General features: G+C 55.8%; 1 protein-coding gene across 4 annotated transcripts; it reads left to right on the plus strand.

Annotated features, from left to right (window-relative positions):
- Nucleotides 1-179: 179 nt before the first annotated feature.
- On the plus strand, nt 180-20,566 carry IFRD2 (interferon related developmental regulator 2). 4 transcript variants are annotated; one of them, XM_039481866.1, is made up of 12 exons: nt 181-485; nt 9,803-9,919; nt 10,343-10,427; nt 11,168-11,292; nt 11,936-12,093; nt 13,704-13,754; nt 14,857-15,038; nt 15,479-15,584; nt 16,098-16,235; nt 16,953-17,081; nt 17,311-17,406; nt 18,233-18,450. In XM_039481866.1, exons 1-12 carry the CDS (start codon nt 359-361, stop codon nt 18,311-18,313), a joined length of 1,395 nt encoding a protein of 464 aa, XP_039337800.1. In that variant the 5' UTR covers nt 181-358; the 3' UTR covers nt 18,314-18,450. The 4 variants fall into 4 exon arrangements, with proteins under 4 accessions (XP_039337799.1, XP_039337800.1, XP_039337801.1 ...); XM_039481868.1 differs by having other exon boundaries at nt 182-404; XM_039481865.1 differs by lacking the exon at nt 15,479-15,584 and having other exon boundaries at nt 180-485; nt 18,233-20,566.
- The last annotated feature ends 430 nt before the right edge of the window (nt 20,567-20,996 follow it).

Raw genomic sequence — 20,996 nt, forward strand, 5'->3', positions numbered from 1 at the left:
AACACGCCCCAGGAGAGCCGCCCGTAGCGGAAGGGTTAACACGGCTCCGGTCCGCGCGCGGCGGCTGCAGGGACTTGTAGTCCGTGTCCCCGGCAGCGGTACCCAGGCGCGGAGCATCATGGGCCGCGTAGTCCCGGGCGCCTGTCATAAAGCGCGAGGGCCGCGGCGACCCCCCCTCGCGGACTGCGCTTCCCAGGGGGCAGCGCGGCGCGGCGGCGGTGGCCGGGAGTGCCCCGCCCGCGAGCGAGGGAAGATGGTGGCGCCGGCGACTGCCGCGTGGTTCCCCTCTCAGGCAGCGCCTGGCCCCGGCCGCCCCCGGCCCCGTCCCGCCCCCTGAGAGCGCCCGGTCCGGCCCGCCATGCCCCGCTCCCGCCGGGCGCACGCGACCCGTCGGGGCGGCCGCGGTGAGTCCCCGTCGGGGCGGGCGGTTGCCTGGCGGGGAGCTGCGGAGCGGGGGTGCGCGGAGAAGGGGCTGCGGGGTCGAGGTGGGTGCCCGGGGGTGGAGCTGGCCGGCCGGGTTCCCTTGTAGGGAGGGTGCCCTGGGCACTCACCGTGGGCCCCGTTCTCTGGCCCCGATTTACTGAAGCGCCCCCGCCCCCGCCGCTAGGTCCCTGGCCCCGCTGCCTGTGCGAGTGGTGCCGTGGCTGGGGTCATGGGGCCGCTGGGGCCGGCTGGCAGCGGGTGCGGGGCCGGGGCCGGGCTGGCAAACTGGCTGGCACCTTTGGGGTGAATCTCCCGTGATTGGCTGCAGCGAGTGGACTTGTCTTTCGTGCCCACTGAGGGCCTGGTGTCCAGAGACCACAGGGGGCAGGCTAGGTGGGACCCGGTCAGGCTCTGCCTGCTGTGCCTTAGACCTTTCTAGGGCATGGCCCACTGTAAACTCCACTCCCCCCCTCAAACAGTGCCCCCTCCCCAAACAGATCTGTAGGCTGCTGCCCTCCCCCTGCCCATGTCTCCCGTGACCCTGCTTGGGCTGCCCACTCCCAGCAGTAGTTCTGGGCTGGGCTGCACTGCACGTGGTCTTATTGAACTTACTGCTCAGACTGGGGGTGGGGTGACTGGCAATGGGGGAAGCACTTTGGGGCAGGTGCTGTCATTTTGTCCTGTGTTTGTGCAGCACCTGTCACAGTGAGGGCCTGATCTGTGCCTGGAACTTCTAGGTGCTTCCACAATAATATGCTGTTATCTTCAGTGTACAGAGACTGTGGTCTGGTCTACACCTAAAACTGAGGTTGATGTAGTTATGGTGCACAGGGGTGTGAAAAATCCAGGTATGCCAACCTAACCCCTCCTCCCCCCTGCAGTGCAGACTTGGCTAGGGTGACAGAAGAATGCTTCCATCGCTTAGGGAGGTGGAGTTACTACACCATAGGGAAAACCCCCTTCTGTCACTGCAATCTGCGTTGACATTACTAGTTCCTGTAACGTAGACGTGGCTTAAATGACTGACCCAGGGAATCAGTGGAGGAACAGAAACTTGAACCCAGATCTCCCAAATCTCACACTAGCACCCTATCCGCTAGACACTGTCCATCCTTCCTCTTGATGTGGTTGACTGAAGTCTCCTTAGCTGAACAAATCTTGCCTTTCCTATTAATTTAGGGCCCTGGTAATTGAAACAGCAGGTGCAAATACACTTGGTTCTGCCTGCAGTTCTGTTGCTGTTTTGTGCATTGACTGTCCCCTTGTGGTGGTACTTGGTCAGGGCATCTGTTTAAAAATGATTAATTGCATGATACATTTACAGGCTGCTCAAACTTTGACTTAGTACTAAAAATATAAATCCAACAGCAAAATAACGCTTTTGGACTTTTAAGATTAAATTGGGGGCAGTGGGTATGCCTGCTAAATCAGGGCAGCTCAAGATCATCTTCAATATTGCTTTGCAATCTGTGAAGACTACAGATTCCAGCATGCATGTTCTGCTGTAATCAAAGCACCCAGAAGTGTAGTTGGCATACAGCACCTCATATTAAAGATGGGGACAGCTGTGATCTGCTTCCTTCTCCCAAGTTAGGTACATACTTTCTGCCAAAATGGAGCCCTCAAATATGTGGTTTTTAAAAAAGAAAAAAAAATTGGGAACTGAACCTAGTTTTAAAGGTGAACAACAAGGGGGGAAAATTGAAGTAAGCGGAGATATGTCCCATGTGCTCCCACTAACAAAGCTTAGAGAGGGAGGAAGATTTCATCACAGGAGGAAAAAATTAGATTCCTATGGAAGTTCTGGATTCAGTAGAGAAGGCCCAGAACATATCAGTGGTTGTGTGGGACTTAAAGTGGCTCTGGCTTCATGCGTCTTAAACCAGGAAGAACAGGAGGATGTTCCAGATTCTTTAGCAAAGTTCTAAAACATTTAAAGGATTGCCTTGTATTTTTGAAATTGACTAACTTAAAATCCCAGTTTCTGATAGTCTTCTTTAGATAGTAATCATAGAATCTCAGGGTTGGAAGGGACCTCAGGAGGTCATCTAGTCCAACCCCCTGCTCAAAGCAGGACCAAACCCAACTAAATCATCCCAGCCAGGGCTTTGTCAAGCCTGACCTTAAAAACCTCTAAGGAAGGAGATTCCGCCACCTCCCTAGGTAACCCATTCCAGTTCTTCACCACCCTACTAGTGAAAAAGTTTTTCCTAATGTCCAACCTAAACCTCCCCCTCTGCAACTTGAGACCATTACTCCTTGTTCTGTCATCTGGTACCACTGAGAACAGTCTAGATCCATCCTCTTTGGAACCCCCTTTCAGGTAGTTGAAAGCAGCTATCAAATCCCCCCTCATTCTTCTCTTCTGCAGACTAAACAATCCCAGTTCCCTCAGCTTCTCCTCATAAGTCATGTGCTCCAGCCCCCTAATCATTTTTGTTGCCCTCTGCTGGACTCTCTCCAATTTATCCACATCCTTCTTGTAGTGTGGGGCCCAAAACTGGACACAGTACTCCAAATGAGGCCTCACCAGTGCTGAGTAGAGGGGAATGATCACATCCCTCGATCTGCTGGAAATGCCCCTACTTATACAACCCAAAATGCCATTAGCCTTCTTGGCAACAAGGGCACACTGTTGACTCATATTCAGCTTTTCGTCCACCGTAACCCCTAGGTCCGTTTCTGCAGAACTGCTGCCCAGCCATTCGGTCCCTAGTCTGTAACAGTGAATGGGATTCTTCCGTCCTAAGTGCAGGACTCTGCACTTGTCCTTGTTGAACCTCATCATATTTCTTTTGGCCCAATCCTCTAATTTGTCTAGGTCTCTCTGTATCCTATCCCTACCCTCCAGCGTATCAACCACTCCTCCCAGTTTAGTGTCATCTGCAAACTTGCTAAGGGTGCAGTCCACACCATCCTCCAGATCGTTAATGAAGATATTGAACAAAACCGGCCCCAGCACCGACCCTTGGGGCACTCCACTTGATAGCGGCTGCCAACTAGACATGGAACCATTGATCCCTACCCGTTGAGCCCAACCATCTAGCCAGTTTTCTATCCACCTTACTGTCCATTCATCCAGCCCATACTTCTTTAACTTGCTGGCAAGAATACTGTGGGAGACTGTATCAAAAGCTTTGCTAAAGTCCAGAAATAGCACATCCACTGCTTTCCCCTCATCCACAGAGCCGGTTATCTCATCATAGAAGGCAATTAGGTTAGTCAGGCATGACTTGCCCTTGGTGAATCCATGCTGACTGTTCCTGATCACTTTCCCCTCCTTTAAGTGGTTCAGAATTGATTCCTTGAGGACCTGTTCCATGATTTTTCCAGGGACTGAGGTGAGGCTGACTGGCCTGTAGTTCCCTGGATCTTCCTTCTTCCCTTTTTTAAAGATGGGCACTATATTAGCTTTTTTCCAGTCATCCGGGACCTCCCCCGATCGCCATGATTTTTCAAAGATAATGGCCAATGGCTCTGCAATCTCATCAGCCAACTCCTTTAGCACCCTCGGATGCAGCGCATCTGGCCCCATGGACTTGTGCTCGTCCAGCTTTTCTAAATAGTCCCGAACTACTTCTTTCTCCACAGAGAGCTGGTCACCTCCTCCCCATACCGTGCTGCAGAGTGCAGCTGTCTGGGAGCTGACCTTGTCTGTGAAGACAGAGGCAAAAAAAGCATTGAGTACACTAGCTTTCTCCACATCCTCTGTCACTAGGTTCCCTCCCTCATTCAGCAAGGGGCCCACACTTTCCTTGACTTTCTTCCTGTTGCTAACATACCTGAAGAAACCCTTCTTGTTACTCCTAACATCTCCGACTAGCTGCAACTCTAGGCGTGATTTGGCCTTCCTAATTTCACTCCTGCATGCCTGAGCAATACTTTTATACTGCTCCCTGGTTATTTGTCCAATCTTCCACTTCTTGTAAGCTGTTCTTTTGTGTTTAAGACGAGCAAGGATTTCACTGTTAAGCCAAGCTGGTCGCCTGCCATATTTACTTTTCTTCCTACACATCGGGATGGTTTGTTCCTGTAACCTCAATAAGGATTCTTTAAAATACAGCCAGCTTTCCTCGACTCCTTTCCCCGTCATGTTATTCTCCCAGGGGACCTTGCCCATCAGTTCCCTGAGGGAGTCGAAGTCTGCTTTTCTGAAGTCCAGGGTCTCTGTTCTACTGCTCTCCTTTCTTCCTTGTATCAGGATCCTGAACTCGACCATCTCATGGTCACTACCTCCTAGGTTCCCATCCACTATTGCTTCCTCTACTATTTCTTCCCTGTTTGTGAGCAGCAGGTCAAGAAGAGCTTTTCCCCTAGTTGGTTCCTCCAGTAATGCCTACGCTTTTGTCTAATTTCCTCTCCTTTTAAAAAATGTAAGAGTTCATTTGCTCTGCTTGCTGCTTCTGTTCAAAGGTCTTTTCAGCAGGGGAGAAACTAATTATATATGGGAAATGGAAACTGACTAGTCACTAGTGCTGTCAAATGCGCAAAGTACACTGGGGTAAATAGAGAATTTATTCTCTCATATTTCATTTTTAGTCTTATTATTTGGGTCATGGACCAAGTCCCATTGCATTAGGCATTGTAGTAACACAAACAAAAAGCCTCTCTCTGCATCTTTTGTGTTAGTAACTGTATAATAGGTTTAACAAAAAAGTTGACAGGAATGTGACTTTTTTCAAGTTGACAGCATCTTTTTAAATCTTATTTCTGTGCTGAAATCCCTCTTTCCAAAGCACATTTCTGTTTTATCTAGCTCCATTTTCACTTTCCAGTTCACTCTTAATCTTGTTCCTAAGCAGCATCCTTGCATGAAAGAATACTACAAGTAGGGTACGTTCTGTCAGCCTATGTCTGAACTAAAAGGAAGCAATGTGTCTGTTACCTAGCCAGTGCTTGCTAGCTGCTGGAGTTTTCTGATACCTGGGTGCAAACAGGAAAAGCTTCCAGGTGGGAATTTGTCACAGTTGTTATACAAAGCTGTAGCTGTTTTGCAAGCCACACTTCTTGTGCTATTTCTGTGCGTGCATCTCCTCTGAAATCAGGTACTCCAGCTCATCTCCATTTCATGTTCTTTGCTGCTACTGAAGAGCCCACAGTGAGATCTATGCTGTATGCCATGCAAAAGTAGCCTGTTTCTGCCTCAGGTAGCTTAGCATCTGGAAGACACTGAAGACTAGATATGCTGTGAGATCAAGAGGAGGGAGCAGACATACCTGGATGTATTTTTTTCAATATCTGTAAAATGCAGTAGTGAAACTTCTCACTTAGAGACAAATCTTTGAGTGGACAAATCATGGAAGCCGTTACTGTCTGTCTGCAGTTCAGTGACTGCTGGGGAATGTGTTGCTAGCCATGTTTCTGTTCTTTGCGGACCACGTCATAGTTGACGTTATGGGGGACTCTTCAGTGAGGTTATTCCAAAGGGAACAACTTCACTAAGTGGGATGAATTTTACAGCTTGGGCACTGCAGTGTCCCTGACCCAGCCTGAAGCTTTCCATTCTTCACAGCTGTGAGAGCGGCATGCCCAGTGTGTCTTCTGCAGGTGTGTTGGATGAGTGCACGTTCACCTGTGCAGCTGTTTGCAGTACTCCAAATACACACAGATGCAATTGTGCCAGACTGCTGTTTACTTACTAGTTTGGAATCCAATGTTGGGCAAACACCTGTTTGGTGTCCTGAGCATTGTAGGATCACCTGGAAGGTCTGGCTGATGTGGATCTACCCCAAACCATGGGAAGCCCCTGCCAATGGCACAACTTATTCTTTAGGTTGTAGTAGAACCTGGATACACATGGCGCTCTCCAAACAACCAGTTTAAGCAACTGTGTTCAACAGAGATGTCAGACGCTCCCCTACCAAAGCTGGATTTGAACGTGGTATTCTCTAACATGGGTATACCATGGTTTTAAATGTTTGCTACATGTAAACATAAGCTATTAACCAGGGCTGGAGTAATTTTCTAGGTACTTATTAGCCAAAGGGCTAAATCTAATAGCCAGAGAGCAATGCAAAAGATGAGGGTGCAGGATAAGATCTGGGGGCTGTTTTTGCTGAAATCCACAGCAGGGCGCCCTCTGCTTGTACTGCTGGGAATAGGCAGTTCTTGGACTCTGCTCGGGCAGCCCCATCTTGGTTTGGCTAGTGGCCATTTGGCTAGAAGCCATTTTACAGAGACTTCCCTCTGAGGATCTCAGAATGCAAATCTGTTAGTAGTAGGTGGGTCCATGCACACCTGGCTGTGGTGAAAAGGGGGATGCAAAGGGGGCTTCTCTCTTCCTCTCCTGCTTGGGAGGCATGAGAGATTGATGCTGAGAAGGAGGATGAGCCTTGCCATGTGTTGGGTGTATCATTAGAGCTGTCTTTATTGCTCACCTGACAGAGCTCCCTGTACTGATACTTGGCGTCAGCATGAGGGGCAAATTGTGGGCACTTAACCACAACAGCAGCTAGCTGAGCATGTAAAAGTTCACCTATGTGCTCTGCAGAGCTCTGTGCAGAAGGTTGCATGGAGTGGGCTGTTCTCAGGAGCAGATCTGAGCCCCATCCTGCTCCGCGTGCCTCTCACTAGCCCAGGGGGCTCAGGACAGGTTTTGTGTCTCGTTCGGGTTTGAAAGGCCCATGACCCCCATGTGCCCTGTTGTAAGGGACATGCTGACTCTGCTTCCCAAGGATCCCAACCTGCTGCCTTTCCCCCTGGCCACTGCATTGTGCAGCACCCTGCTGGCAAGTTCCAGGGGGAGGGATCGCTGAGAGGGCGGGCTGTGTGCTCAGCACTACGCTTTCATCTCTCTGCCAATCAGCTCAGGCGTTCAGTGCCACGCTGTTCTTGCAGCAGGCGTGGAGCCCGAAGAATATTAACCTTTCAGTAGCATGTCACTGGTGCTCTGCTTGCTGTGATGAGTAGGACTCGATATACCAGCTGGCTTCTGGTCTTAATCCTTGTGCCTTAGCAAGAGGCTAAAAATAAAACCCAAAGGTTTGTCCCAGTTCCCCTTCCTTAGCATCCTTCTGCCTCAGCCTGTGCCCCAGTCCCTGTTCCCCTTCTCTCTCCTGCACCCCAATCCAGGCATCGCCGCCCCCCCCCGAACTCCAGCACTCCTTTGCTCTACCGCTGACCTCTTTTGGCAGTGGCTGCCTGCTTAGTTGTGTCACTGTAACTTAATGTGGTGCTGTTTTGTTCTGGTTATAGCAGCGAGGCTTTGACTCTCTTCCCACGAAGCTTGTCCGCTTCTGTGTGGGATCATGTAAGGTGAGCAAGCCTCTGTTTACCACTCAGCTCAGCTTTCTTGTGCTGCGTCAGCACACAGTTTCCAGGGCCTGTGTGCCTCTGGCCTTGCTGGGGAGGTGCCCGGTGCAGTCTGTGCATGCGCCGCACTCCCACTATGGGAGCCCGCTTGGGTTAAAGGTTCACTCCATGCAGTTCTCCAGCAGGGTTCCTCCAAACTACCCTCTAATATGTGTATAGCATTTCTTCCCCCAGTGATCCCAAAGTGCAGTCACGTCTACCACCACTGACCTGCGTATGGGGGGAGGGGTGCAGGCAAACTCTCCATGCAGTGTTCTCTGCCTGGCCTTCTTCCAGCTTCTTCTGAAGTGCTGGGCTTTAAAGAGCTGACAGGTGTGTGCCAAGCTGGCACTGGCTGGTTTAACACTCAAAGTGGCATTAAGTTCCCAGCTGTGAGCAATGTCCCCACTCCCTCAAGTCAGGCCTCAAGTGGGGAGGGGCAATGAAGCAATCTGAAGGGGGGTGGATCCAGATTGCCCTTGGGGAAATACTGAGGCTGGTTCAGTCTGCACTGGGCTGGGCTTCCAGGGATCACAGCTGTTTCAGGAAGAGATGCACCTGAAGGCTACCTGTGATGTCTCTAGCTGGTTTAGCCTCTGGAGCATCCTTGCTGTGATGTCCAGCTTTCTGCAGGACCCATGCCTTTGGCAAGTCTGGCTTGTACTCTTCATCACTCCCTTGGGGACTGCCACTGGTTTGCTCTGTGGGGTTGAAGGGGACAGTTGGCTCTGTGAACTTACATGATTAAGACACTTATCTCTCCACGGCAGCTGCTGGCTTCCTGTTGCTGCCCAGTGTGTTACTGAGATGCACCACTTCTCCAAAGCATCGCTGTGGTGATCTCATGCCCCAGGGCCAGCTGAAAACCAAGCTGCCCAGCCAACCCCTCCAGGACACACAATCCTGTGTGGGGAGCACCAATCCAGTGGCTCGAGAGGGAGAGGGAGGTCAGGCGTGGGCACTTAATCCTGGCCTTCAGCACTCGCTCCATCAACACTCCTGCTGCCTCCTCCACTGACGTGTGTCCCCCCGTCGCTGTTCATGTGCTCAGCGGCTGCTCTGGATCAGCTTGGCCATTCATGATCCTGCTGGCCTGTTGCCTGGTTCCTGTGCTTGTCATGCAGAGTAACTGGTGCTGCTTGTTGTTCATGAGCTAACTTGAGCGTGTAGTCAGTGCGCTTGGTGCTTCACAAACCATGAATGGGCCCTGCCCCAAAGAACTTGCAATCAAAGTCAAAAAGGGAGAAGATGGATTGGACTGGGATGGACTGAACTCTTAATAGCAACATACCAAGCTGTCTTGTGGCCAGTCTTGGCTCCCTTCTCTCTCGTCTCCTGCGCCTTGTCCCCTTTCCATATGGTGCTGATTATCAGAGGCTCCAGGTCTCGCTTCTTTATCAGCAGAGCATGTCTAAATTGGAGTTGCTAATTTGCCAATATCCTCCCTTGCTATCTGCGTAGACACTTGCTGCTTCCTTATTTGCAGGCTACATATGGTGCAAGCTAATATTCCCGTCCCCATCAGCACTTGTGGCAATAGTAGCGAGGCGTGTGGGTCGCTGAACCCAGCCCTCAGGACAGACTCCTCACCGGTGGGGATCTAGCTGGCACCCCAAGTCACAGTACAGCTGGCTAGAGGCATGTGGCGCCCGCACAGCATGTTGAGAGGCATGGCGCTTTGCAGGCATACAGCTAGGTCCCTGCCTGGCAGAGTTGGCAGCCTGAGTTGGATGACTCGTGAGTGAGGCTTAATGGGCAGAGGATGGGGGACATGGGAGATCCAGGGGAGTGGAGGGGGAATTGACTAGATCTCCTTTTGCAAGCTTCCCTGGCATGTTACATGGGCAAGTTCAGTCTGCCTTTGCACACCTTAAGCTACTGGCCGCTACAGGAAGCTGGGCCAGCTAGCTCAGTGATGGCAGATCCCAGAGGAGGAGGAGGATCGTATTTCTTATGGTTGCTGGGGCAGGGTAGGAAGGTGATTAATGGAACAAGCAAGGCTCTCCAGGAGTGGAGTATGGGGCTCTGCTCTTTCTGGCGGCTGCCCCTGTCAACCTAACCCCGGCCCCCTCCCGTTCTGGTTCCCCAGGAGCTCGGAGCAGCGCCAAGGCAGAGTCCCAGGCCAGCGACGATGAGGCAGCCAGTGAAGTACTGAGTCACTACAGCAGTGCTAGCGAGAGCACCAGCGTCGCTGAGGAGGGGGCCGGTGAGTGAGAAGCAGGGGGCGTGATGGGTGCAGAAGAGCTGGCTAGAACCTGTGGCCAGACGAGCAAATCAAGCACGTGACAACAGAGTGCTCTGTGTCTCACCAGAACCTCCCTTTTCCCCAGCATCTTCCCCCCCGCCACGGGGGCGGCAAATTCCAGGCCTCAGTTGCATAAAGGACTTTAACTGATGGAGCGCGAGGGCTTATCCCAGGCCCAGTCGCTCTAGCTGACCATGGAGCTGCCTCCAGGTCAGCCCCACAGTGTCAGTGGTTCTGATTAGGTGTATGAAGCATATGGGTGCCAGGTGGCACAGCTGCTACTCTTCTTCCTGGGACTGGATGTGGGGGTTGGCACTGGGGCCCGAGGTGGGAAGAACGGGTCCATCTGGCTGCTCGGTGTTTGACTCTGGCTGTTGCTTGCAGGGAGTGATGCTGTGGACGAGCAGGCCCAGCAGGAGGAGGTGGAAGACAAACTGAAGGAGTGCATTGACAACGTGACCGACAAGAGGTGAGACGGGGATGGCCCAGGCCAAGGCTTCCTCCTGTTCCTCAGCCCTGGCCCTTCCTTGGGGAAAGCACAGATGATCAGCGTGCTTCAGCTGTACTGGGAGCTCTCGCCTCCTCTCTCGCCCTTCTCTCCAGGATCCTTGCGATGGGTGTCAGGAGGTGTCGGGAGCTCTGTGCGACCCTTTGCTCCTAGTAGGTGCAGCATGCTAGTGGGCTCAGCCAGACAGGGAGGAGCCTTGAGAGCTTGTCTGGATTTCATCCCTGATGGGAGCCATGGCAGATACGGTGCATAGGCAGCTCCCCTGGGATCTTGTCCTGTACAGCCCCAGAGAAAGTACTTCTGTTCCTCCTCTAGCTGCAGCGAGGCCAGACTGGACAGGACTCCCCTGGGCTGCTGTGGAGCAACCCTTAGAAGCATGTAATCATAGCTGGCACCCCCTTTACTCCGCTGCCCTGCTGGGCTGGGCACCTCCCTCAAGAGGGGTAAACTGGCCTTGGAAGGGGTGTGCTCTGCACCCCCTGTTCAGAAGAACCCATTGGGATGGTGACTCACCCTTTCTCAGGGCTTCCCTGGCTTGGGAGGTTTTTCAGCCCTTTGGGACTGGCCCCAGAATATCTTCCCTCCCCTCGCCCAGGCTGCCTGCCTACAAGGAAGCTGATCTAGGTGATGGGATGGCCCTTGCCAGCCTTTTCAAGTCCCCACCTCGCCCTCAATGTCTAGCACAGGGTATGTTTTTCCAGCACCAGGACCCGGCAGGTAGCCCTGGAGAGCCTGCGGCTGGCTTTCTCCTCCAAGACCCTTTTCGACTTCTTGTTGGAACGCAGGCTCACACTCACAGACTCCTTGGAGAAGTGCCTGAAGAAAGGTAAGGCTACCCCTGCCCTTCCAGCCCTGGGAAGGCCCTCCGTAGCGGTGGGGCCACCATCTTCCCTGCAAATCCGGCCCCTTGGCGTGAAACCAGTCTTTATCTGCAGCCTAGATCTTCTCCTCACCTCAGCAGATCATAGCAGGAGCGCCCCCAGAGCATCAGCTGCCGGGGGGTGGGGTAAGTAGCAGGAGCAGAGAGACCCAAGGGGGACAACCAGCAGAACATGCAGTGCCTTGAAACAAAACCTTTGCCTACTTTTCCCTTGCCTGCCTGGGCCAGCCCCTAATGCAGTTTAGGGAATGCAGGAGCTAACTCTGTCTTCAGCTCCTACAGCAGGAGCACTGGTTTCTTCACTCTGCTCTGGGTGGGTTGAAAACCTCAAATCTATCAAAGAAATCAGCTTGGCTGAGAGTCCCCTCCAGTCTCAGGAGACCAGCCCGAAGTGCTGAGCAAAGTTCTGCTTTGCCTGCATTGGACATTCGCCTCCATCCAGCAGCTGAGGGGTGTCGGTGCACCTCGCTGCGTGTTCCTTGGTTGCATGTATGTGCCCTGTGTTGCTCTGGCACTTGAGGCGGCCTCCCAGGTGGAGGAAGGGAGAAGATCTTGAGGCTGATGGAGGTTTTCTTCTCCTGCCCCGCAGGTAAAGGGGAGGAGCAGTCTCTAGCTGCTAGCGTTCTCACACTACTGTGCCTTCAGATGGGCTCGGGCCCCGAGGGGGAGGAAGTGTTCCGCAGCCTGAAGCCCCTCCTCATCAGCATCCTGACTGACTCCTCGGCCAGCCCCATCGCTCGCCAGAGTGTAAGTTGCAAGTCTCCTGGACACGGGAGCCCAGCTGGGTTCCAGGGGCGCAGAGCAGGGAGCAGCGCTGATGTGCTTTAAAGAGAGCCGTGTGCGGTGTGGAGCTGGGTCTCCCTGGCACCTGGGTCTGTCTTGGGTTAACTCTAGGCTTGTAGCAGAACTGAGGCTGGGTTATCATCACAGAATGTGTGGAACTGACCAGTGGCTGTGGAACGCGGCATTCGCTTTCTACCAGTTCCAGCTTCTACAGGGAGGAATGCAGCTGCGGGTGTGATGGGGAGATGTGGCTCTGAGACAGGCTGAGTGCCGGTCCTGGCTGGGCCAACCAGCTTTTGGACTCGCTCACACTGAGCCTGCAGACCTGGCCCCCGGGAGAACGGACCAGACTCAATACTATGTCAGAGGACAGGCTGGGACAGGGTCCTCTCTCCCCTGAATCCCCGTTCTCTTCCCATCTTTGCTCTGTCGGTGGTCTCGTCTACAAAGCTGGCTCCGTGATCCAGGGGATGAAACCATTCGGGAGTGGGAGGGAACTCTCCAGAACTGAGACGTGGAGGCCTGACCTTCCCGCTCCGTCCAACCTACCTGGATCCAGGGACACGGGCTAGAGGAATCAAAGCGGGCGGGCCAGCCCCAGGGATGCAGAGACAGGAGACCTCCCTCCTGAGCCGCCTTGTGTGCTGTCCCTCAGGCCATCAGGACGGCACCCCAATCCGTGCTCTGCTAGGAATCAGACTGCAGCTTGCCCTGGTCACAGGGTGCCCAGGCTCCTGACCACGCTGAATCCTTAGCTTCACGTGCCACAGGGTGCGGCTTTGGAACGTGCTGGAGTAACAGCCGCCCTCTTAGCCAGCACCAGGGTATGAACCGGGAGCTGCCAGCACTAAACAAAGTGTGTCCAGCTTGGGCTGCAGATCCAGGGCTCCCTCGCTGGGCTGTAACACTCCTAGCCTCTCCCCGACCCCCAGAGGTGGCACCCCCCACCTTGAGCAGTGCTGCTTGTGTGGTGTGCTCCCACAAGGAGAACAGCCTCGGCCTTACTGACTTCAAGTGGTTCAGTGTCAGCCCAGTTTCCTGGGCCCTATGGGATCACGCAACCCAACTGCCCCTGCTTGGCCTCCTCCCTGGCATGCTCCTAGGCCAGGGATCGACTGGGCCTGGGAGGCTGGACCAGTGTCTTGCCCATAGACGGGTCCCTGCAGGGCACAGGTGACATAACACTAGCAGGCAGCATGAGGGCAGCTTGCCCTGCCTTGTGCCTGCGTGGCAGAGAGAGAGTTCCTAGGCTGGCCACCAGCAGGAAATCACCTGAACAAAGTCTGCTTCTGCTCTGTGCCCCCTGCTTTCTGCCAGTGTGGGGCACGCCAAGAGCCATGGAGGCCAGGAGCAGGGCCAGATCAGCCAGCGCAAGCCCTGGTGTGAACAGAGGGCTTCCTGGCCATTTCCCACAGGAGAGGAGGCGCCCAAGCCCTAGAGCAAAGGAGCCTGTGTTAGCTCGTGGTGCCGGAGGGTTTTACCAGAGGGTGGCTTGGAAGGAGTTAGGCACTGGGACCTAGGGGCAGGGATTGGCCCTGCATTACTTTCCATAACCCACTCCTCTTCCTGTCTAGTGTGCCACGGCCTTGGGTATGTGCTGCTACATCGCTGCTGCGGATGTGGAGGTAACTATGCGGTGGGCTAGCACCCAATGGGTGCTTTAAATGGAAAAGCCAGGGAAGTCTGCTCAGCCCCAGTAGGGTCGGGTGTCCCCTGCCTTCCACACCCCAGAGCCACCACTGCCACCATCTCGAGGGGTGCAGCAGTTGCTACTGCTAGTCACGTGGCTGCTTCAGGGAAGGTGGTCTTAGATCTTCTTGTCTGCAGTGCTATCGTACCAGCTTGTCCTGCCTGGCTGCTGTCCCTGCCCTGGAAATGTCCAGTTCACCAGTCACCTGGCTCTGCCTAGTTGGGTGATGGGACGGCTCCCCTCCGGTGGGGGAGGGGCTGTGATCCTCATGCTGTTACCAGAGCAGCTGTTCAGAGGAGAGCAGCGTCCTGTCCCCCATGATCAGACCCACCCTCAGGAGGGACCCAGGTAACTGGCTGTCATGTCACATAGGATGCGGGAGTCTTCAGCCCTCATCTTCATATCCTTGCACCTCCAGCTGCTGCCAGTTATCCACAGGCAGCCAGTCTCTGGGGCTGGTTCTTCATCTGTGACCAGGACAATGTGGAAGCACCAAGAGACACCCCCACCCCCAGCACTTTATGACTGGGTTAGGCCTGTCCAAGGAGTTCCTCTGCCACAGAACCTGGAGCTTCTCTGGATAACAGGCTGCTTCTGGGCTGCGCAACACACAGTCAACCTGTGGAAGTCCTTGCCAGAGGATGTGGTGAAGGCCAAGACCATAACGGTTCAAAAAAGAACTAGATAAATTCATGGAGGATAGGTCCATCAGTGGCTATTAGCCAGGATGGGCAGGGATGGTGTCCCTAGCCTCTGCTTGTCAGAAACTGGGAATGAGCAACAGGGAATGGATCATTTGATGATTACCTGTTCTGTTCATTCCCTCTGGGGCATCTAGCACTGGCCACTGTCGGCAGACAGGCTACTGGGCTAGATAGACCTTTGGTCTGACCCAGTAGGGCCGTTCTTATGGGCAGACCCCAAATGTGTTGACCCAGCTGAGATGCTCTCATCAGAGGCTGCTGGGGCTCATTTCTGCCCTTCGATTCACCTGTCCGTGTAACTCCCTGGTGTGCTCACTCTCTCTCCTGCCCTAGGATCTGGTTTCCTGTCTCACCTGCCTGGAGGGCATCTTTGGCACTTCCTGCCCAGAGGAGGGCAGTTCTGTCCCCACCCACCACAGCCCCCTGCTCCAGACTTTGCACTGCAACGCCCTCCAGTCCTGGTCCCTGCTCCTTACCATCTGTCCCAGCTCCCAGATCAAGAAGATTCTGGACAAGTGAGTGACCTGGCAATGCTAAGGAGCTAGATGTGGGCTGGGGCTGAGCTGCCATTTGACCCTTTCATGCCAAGGGTTCAGAGGGCAATGCATGTCCTGTTGTACTGGCTGGGTGGCAGGGGGTTGGACTTGTGGGGCTGACTGAGGAACAGCTTGACTGAGCGGATAAGTGTCCCATCCATTGTATGGGGGAAGCTAGCCCCGACTCCAGCACTAGCCATGTCAGTCTCCATTGTGGCTGGCAAGTAGCACAGGAGTGTGCTAGTCGCTTTCCATAGGAAGTGTGACAGGCTGGTTTCCTTGGTCTGTCTTCACTCCCTCCTGCCTGAGCAAGGCCCAAGAGGGTCTCCCCTGGCTGCCCATTGTCCTCTGAGTTGCCCAGGCAAGCGCAGCGTATCTGGCGCTGGCTCTGCCTTGATTCCCCAGCTCTCCTGCTGCAGTCACCTACTGAAGCTGCCGCTGCTGCTGTCCAGCGACAACGTCAACCTGCGGATTGTGGCGGGCGAGACGATTGCGCTGCTCTTCGAGCTGGCCCACGAGCTGGAGGTACGTCTCGGGGGCGCTGCTGGGGCTCAGGCAGGCTCAGTGGGGCCCGTGTGGAAAGGCTAACCCTCAGCCGTGGTGGCCAGCTCAGTGCTGCAATAGCGAGGAGCAGAGGAGGCTGGCTGGCTGGGGAAGCTGCCCAGGGCTCCTGCTGTAAGGGGGCTGGCTTGCTCTCGCCTCTTGCTGTTTGCTTTCCCTGTGCTCCTGGCAGGGTCCCTGTCTGTCCCTTGCTGCCACGATCCATGTCGCTGGCAGGGGATGCCCAGGGGCATGGGCTGGTTATGTGTTCAGTGGGTGGTGTCCATTGGGAAGACTAGCAGTAGGACCTGCTCCCCCACTAGAGAGCCTTCCCAGCCCAGCTGCCCCTATCCAGGGAAATCCCAGCAGCTGGGCTCCAGGTTAACCCCCTCCTAGCACTCCAGCCACGGCTAATCCCTGCTCTCAGCCAGGCTTCGAGCTGTGGGGTGAATTCCAACAGGCTGCTCATCTCCTCCAACCTTGCTCCCTCCCACGCAGGAGGAGTTCTTCTACGAGGACACGGACCTGCTGTGCACCAAGCTCAAAGCCCTGGCCACCGACAGCAACAAGTACCGGGCCAAGACGGACAGACGCAAGCAGCGCTCCATCTTCCGCGATGTGCTGCACTTCATCGAGGTGCCCACTAATCCCTGCCAGCCCCAGAGAAGCCTCACTGATGTGTGTGCTAGAACCGGGCATGCCCAGGGCAGAGGCCAGCCTGGGTCCTGCTAGCAGGCTGCTTGGCAGGGTTCTCTGTTGGGATACAAAGCTCTAGGCCCCTTCAGCCTGTTACTGCCCCGGCCCTGACTGCAGGTCCCAGCTGGCACCTCGCTGGGATCTCTCTGGGGGTGGGGTTGTGCCACCCTGAGGTGACCCTGCCCCAGTGGGGTTGGAGGTGTACCCTGGCAAAGGGCTCAGTCACTAAGGACTTTGAGTGTCTGTCAAGCAGTGCCCAGTGTGTGACCCACTCGAGTTGCAGGGCTGAGCATGTCAGAATGCCAAGGGGCTAGGGTGGCTGCCGCCAGCCAGTCTGCAGGGATTATGAAATAGTAAGTGGCTAACGGCTATGTTGGCACCTCAGCTGGCCCAAGGTAAGTGTCTTCCCCAGGGCACAGAGGCCTGCACATCTGAGGAGAACTACCAGCTGGCTTATGCCAGTGCACTGTGGGTGAGCTATTAAGCTGTGCCTGCTGGGAGCTGCTGGGCTCATGGGCCGTGCTTTGTCCAGTGGCATCCCCTGCTGGGGGCAGCTCTTTCCCATGCTCCTTGGCTGCGTGTGGGATTGGGGGTGGGAGGGACTCATGCTCTCCTGGGCTGCCTGGCGAGGCACTAATGCCACCTCCCTGCCCCCAGAATGGTGAGTGCCATGAGGAGACCATCAAGTTTGGCCTGGAGTGCATGTACGTGGACAGCTGGGTCAGGAGGAGAATGTACAATGCCTTCAAGGAGGTGCTGGGCTCCGGGGTCAGGCATCACCTGCAGGTACTGGACTGGGGGTGGGGTGCTGAGAAGGTCTGGCTCGGGGGAGGTGGGATCGGAGACCCTCCCAGGTCAGGGGGAGTGTCTGCTGAATAGGTGCTTGGCTTGCTCCAGGCGACCGTGTGTGGCGGCGGGGCTCATCGCTGGGGCTGGGTGTGGCAGGGAAGCGGCTGCTCCCTCCCTGTGAAGGCCGGAGGGCGCACCAACAGGTCTCGTCTCATGTCGCCCTTAGAACAATGAGCTGCTGCGTGAGATCTTTGACCTGGGGCCTCCTCTGGTGCTGGACGCTGCGGCTATCAAAGCCAGTAAGATCTCCCGCTTCGAGAAGGTATGTCGGTCGGGGCCTCGAGCCAGGCCTGTGGTCCCTTTCTCCCTGGCTCCAGCGCCCCCTGCGGGGGCTGCCTGTGTCCCAGGGGGTGCTGGGCAGGGCAGAGCACTGGTTTCCCAGCCCTCCTTGAGAGGGGTCACTGAGCCTAGCGGGAAGGCACCAGGGAAGGGTTGGAGAAGGCTGCAGGTAGGCAGAGCTGTGATGGCTGGGAGGACTCTGCCAACCCTGCTAAAGCCCATCTCTGATTCCTGTGGCCAGGCTGGGAAGAGCAGAGGGAACAGCTCCCCATTCCAGGTGGAGCTTTCCCCACAAGCCTTGGGGATCCAGAACCAGGAGCTCCTTCCCACTTGGGGCCAGGTTCCCGGGGCCTGTTGGGATGGTGGGTCCAGTGCCAGGAGCTCCGTTAACACGGGACTGGGCCCGGACACCTCCAGGCTGCATGGCCAAGTCACTGGGCTCTCCCAGCGAGTGAGACAGAACCCCAGTTGGCCCAAGCAGCTGCTTCCTTCTCTGGTGAGGGGATGGCCCCCCTCTGACTGTACTGGCTGGAAGCGGGAGGACCTGCTGGAGTGCTCCATGCAGGGCTGTAGAGGGTTAATAGGTGGCATATCAGGAAGAAGCTGCCAGTGTTGGCGGAGTAATCTCCCCAGGGAAGGGCTGGGAGCCCTATGGCTGGGGATGCAGAAGGTAGCAGCAGAGCTGCCCACAAGCAACCCTGCCTTGTGCTCTGGGGCCAGCCAGGATGGGTAAATGGGCCCTAATGGCATAACCCAGTAGTCCGGTACCTCCCCCTCCAGCTGACTGTTCCCTCTCCTCTCACCCCCAGCACCTGTACAACTCAGCTGCCTTCAAAGCCCGGACGAAAGCCAGGAGCCGTGTGCGCGATAAGCGAGCCGATGTCCTGTGACGGAGGCTGCTCCCTCCACTGCCTCCTGGACAACCCACGGACTGCAGACCCCAACCACTGTGACACAGGGGAGGAGCTGGGAGGTGGGGCCCTCAGCCCTCCCAGCTCATCAGCTCCTGCCATGCCCCTCACCCCCAGCCGGGGGGGCTTTTAGACGTGTACAGACTTGTATTTAAATGACATGGCTGGTGGATCCCAGCAAGAGGGCCATGGGGTGGTTTTATTTTTTTAACCCAAAAAATGAAAGTGAGGTCTGGGTGTGGGGGAAGCCCCCCGTTTTAGCTGGTGATTTTAGCCTCCTCCGGCCACCTCCCACTCTTGCGAGCACATTGGGCCATCCAGGTGCTGTCCCATGGAAATACTGTGAATCAGTGCACAGCCTGGGGGACAGGCTGGAGGCAGCGGGAAGGGGGGAGGTGGATTTTCAGCTGAGTGTCTTGTTCTCTCTCCTGCTGTGGGAGCTGTTTAGCTTGGCTGGGTGAAGTGGGAATTGGCAATTGAAGTGGCTGGTGAAATGCTGAGTGTCTGGCATTACTGGAGGGGCTGTTCCCCCTCCACTCTCCCTGTTCCTCAGTTACCCCCACATAGCACCCGTGTTCGTGCCCTGCTGTCCCCAATACACACGCTTTGCATTGGGCCCCTCCCATGTGCACAGGCCAATCAGCTCTTCCCCTGCCCTTCCAGGGGCATGGCTCAGGATGTGCCCAAGGGGCCGTGGGCCATCAGCAGCTACTGGTTTGAGAGAAATCCCCAACCAGTGTCAGGGTGGAACTAACAGGGCCCTATGGGGGTAGGGCCACTGCTGAGGAGCTGCTGCTCCCCTCGGGTGCTCTTGTTTTGTAGGGTGGGGTCTTGGGGTTCATCTCCCATAGCGAGGTGCAGGGGAGGGCAGAGCGTGCAGTGGGGATTGCTTGCTGAGAGGGGTTGATACAGTCCCTAGTGTTACCGGTGAGTGGGAGATGGGATCCCTCCACCCCGGGGAGAAGCCGGAGATCTTGGCGCGAGCGGCAGCCTGCTCGGGGCCCTGGGCCCCTGGCTGCTAGGAGATGAGGATGGGGATTGTGGGTGATGAAGAAGGCAGGGCTAGAACTGAGCACGGGAGCAGAGCACATATTCCCCCAGCTCTGTCCCTGCTGGACAGATCTCCCCTGTGTTAGCCAGGTCTGAGTCAGTCTAATAACTATGGAGTGCACAGCCTGGACTAGCCCCAGCCCTGTCCGCCCCCCACCCCCGAGCTGAGAGAAACTGAGCAGGTGGGAAAGGTGAAACTCGCCAAGCTGAGGGAGCAAAGGGCCACGGCGGGGGCAGGGCAAGCTTTGTAAAGGCTCAGTGAGGCATTGCAGGGCTGGGAACGTGCTCGCTTTAACCAGGCATTGTCTCTTTAAAAATCCGCCTTAGAAGTGATTCTTCCTCTCCCCACACTCTGCCTGCTCCCCAAAACACAGGCAGGCTTAGTGGGACTCGGGCCCGGCTGTAGGCACCAGTGTCCCAAGCCTGTGCTTGGGGCGGCACTCTGGCCTTTTTTGGAGCCAACCCTGGTGGGACCCTACAGCCTGTGCTGGGAGGGGAGGGTCCCCTGTTTCTGTAGTGCCCCCTCTTGCCTTGCTTGGCAAGTGTTGGTGGGGGGGAAGGCCAGGAAACACCCTCCCTCTGCCCTCCCTGATGAAGACTTGCCTCTCTGAGAGCTGCAATTTCACTTTCTTCTGAACCCTGTTCCCTGCCTGTCGGGTGTTGGGCCCCTTCCCACTAGCCTCTGCCCAGAGCTGGGGGAATGGGGCAAGCCACCCCCTGCCAGGAAGCATCTCAGCTGGAGTGCATTGAAGGTGGCTCCCCGCCTGGGGTTGAGGCCTTCCCTACGCTCTCCCTCTGACAGCACAATGGCCTAAGGGGCCGAAGCTGGCCCAGGTGCTCTCTGGCTAGGAAGGTCACATCAACTTCTCACTGTTGCTCTGCTGGGCTGGGCTCTGCCATAGCCGGGGGGCACACACAGCCCCTGTGCCAGAGGAGGAGAAGAAAGACAGCAAGGGAAGAGTGAGATGGGACAGGACAGCAGCATGGCCCAGCTGTATCATGGGAGGACGAGGACTTTGCTGAGGGGAGCCTAGGGCCTCCTGGTGCTGCTGTTCTGAGAGACGTCTCCCCCCTGGGCCATTGGGGTGCTCACCCCATCCTACAGGGCTTCCCTGGAATGGATTGCTGGAGTGGTTTTATAACAGGGTGATGAGCAGAGATCATTAAAAGGCAAATGGCTGGGCTGCCTGGTCTGATTTCAGAGGCAGTAAGTGTAGGGCAGCACCCCCTGCTGGGGAGAGGTGATCAGAGCTTTGGATGTGGGTGGGCTTGCTGGGTTGGGATGGGCTGTTCAGGGGAGCGGTGTGCTGCAGGGCCATCTCTGCAGCTCCTGAGCATATACTTTGCCTGCACCAGGGCTACCTGCCCCATGCAGGAGCCAGGCATTCCCTCCTCCCGTCTGCGTCTGGCCCTTGCCCTCTCCCAGCCCCCTGACGTGCATGCAGGGTCGGTCCTGCCCTGTCCTGCAAAAGGAGCAAGAGGCAGCATTCCAGCTCCCCTGCCTCTTGCACCTGTGCTGTGGCAGCTGCCCCTTGCCACTTGGGGGAGCCAGTGGGGAGCTCTCTACTGCTCTGTCTCCATCCAGTCTGACCACCTGTGTAACACAGGCCCC

The sequence above is a fragment of the Mauremys reevesii genome, linkage group 7, assembly GCF_016161935.1.
Source record: "Mauremys reevesii isolate NIE-2019 linkage group 7, ASM1616193v1, whole genome shotgun sequence".
NCBI classification, from domain to species: Eukaryota; Metazoa; Chordata; order Testudines; family Geoemydidae; genus Mauremys; species Mauremys reevesii.

What these genes read in the sequence shown, in the direction of transcription:
- IFRD2 (XM_039481865.1), top strand. Translation starts at nt 359, where the DNA reads ATGCCCCGCTCCCGCCGGGCGCACGCGACCCGTCGGGGCGGCCGCGGT. An exon ending in GAAGGGGCTGCGGGGTCGAG is followed by an intron (nt 486 to 9,802) that starts GTGGGTGCCCGG and finishes CTGGTTCCCCAG; the next exon opens with GAGCTCGGAGCAGCGCCAAG. An exon ending in GGAGAAGTGCCTGAAGAAAG is followed by an intron (nt 11,293 to 11,935) that starts GTAAGGCTACCC and finishes CCTGCCCCGCAG; the next exon opens with GTAAAGGGGAGGAGCAGTCT.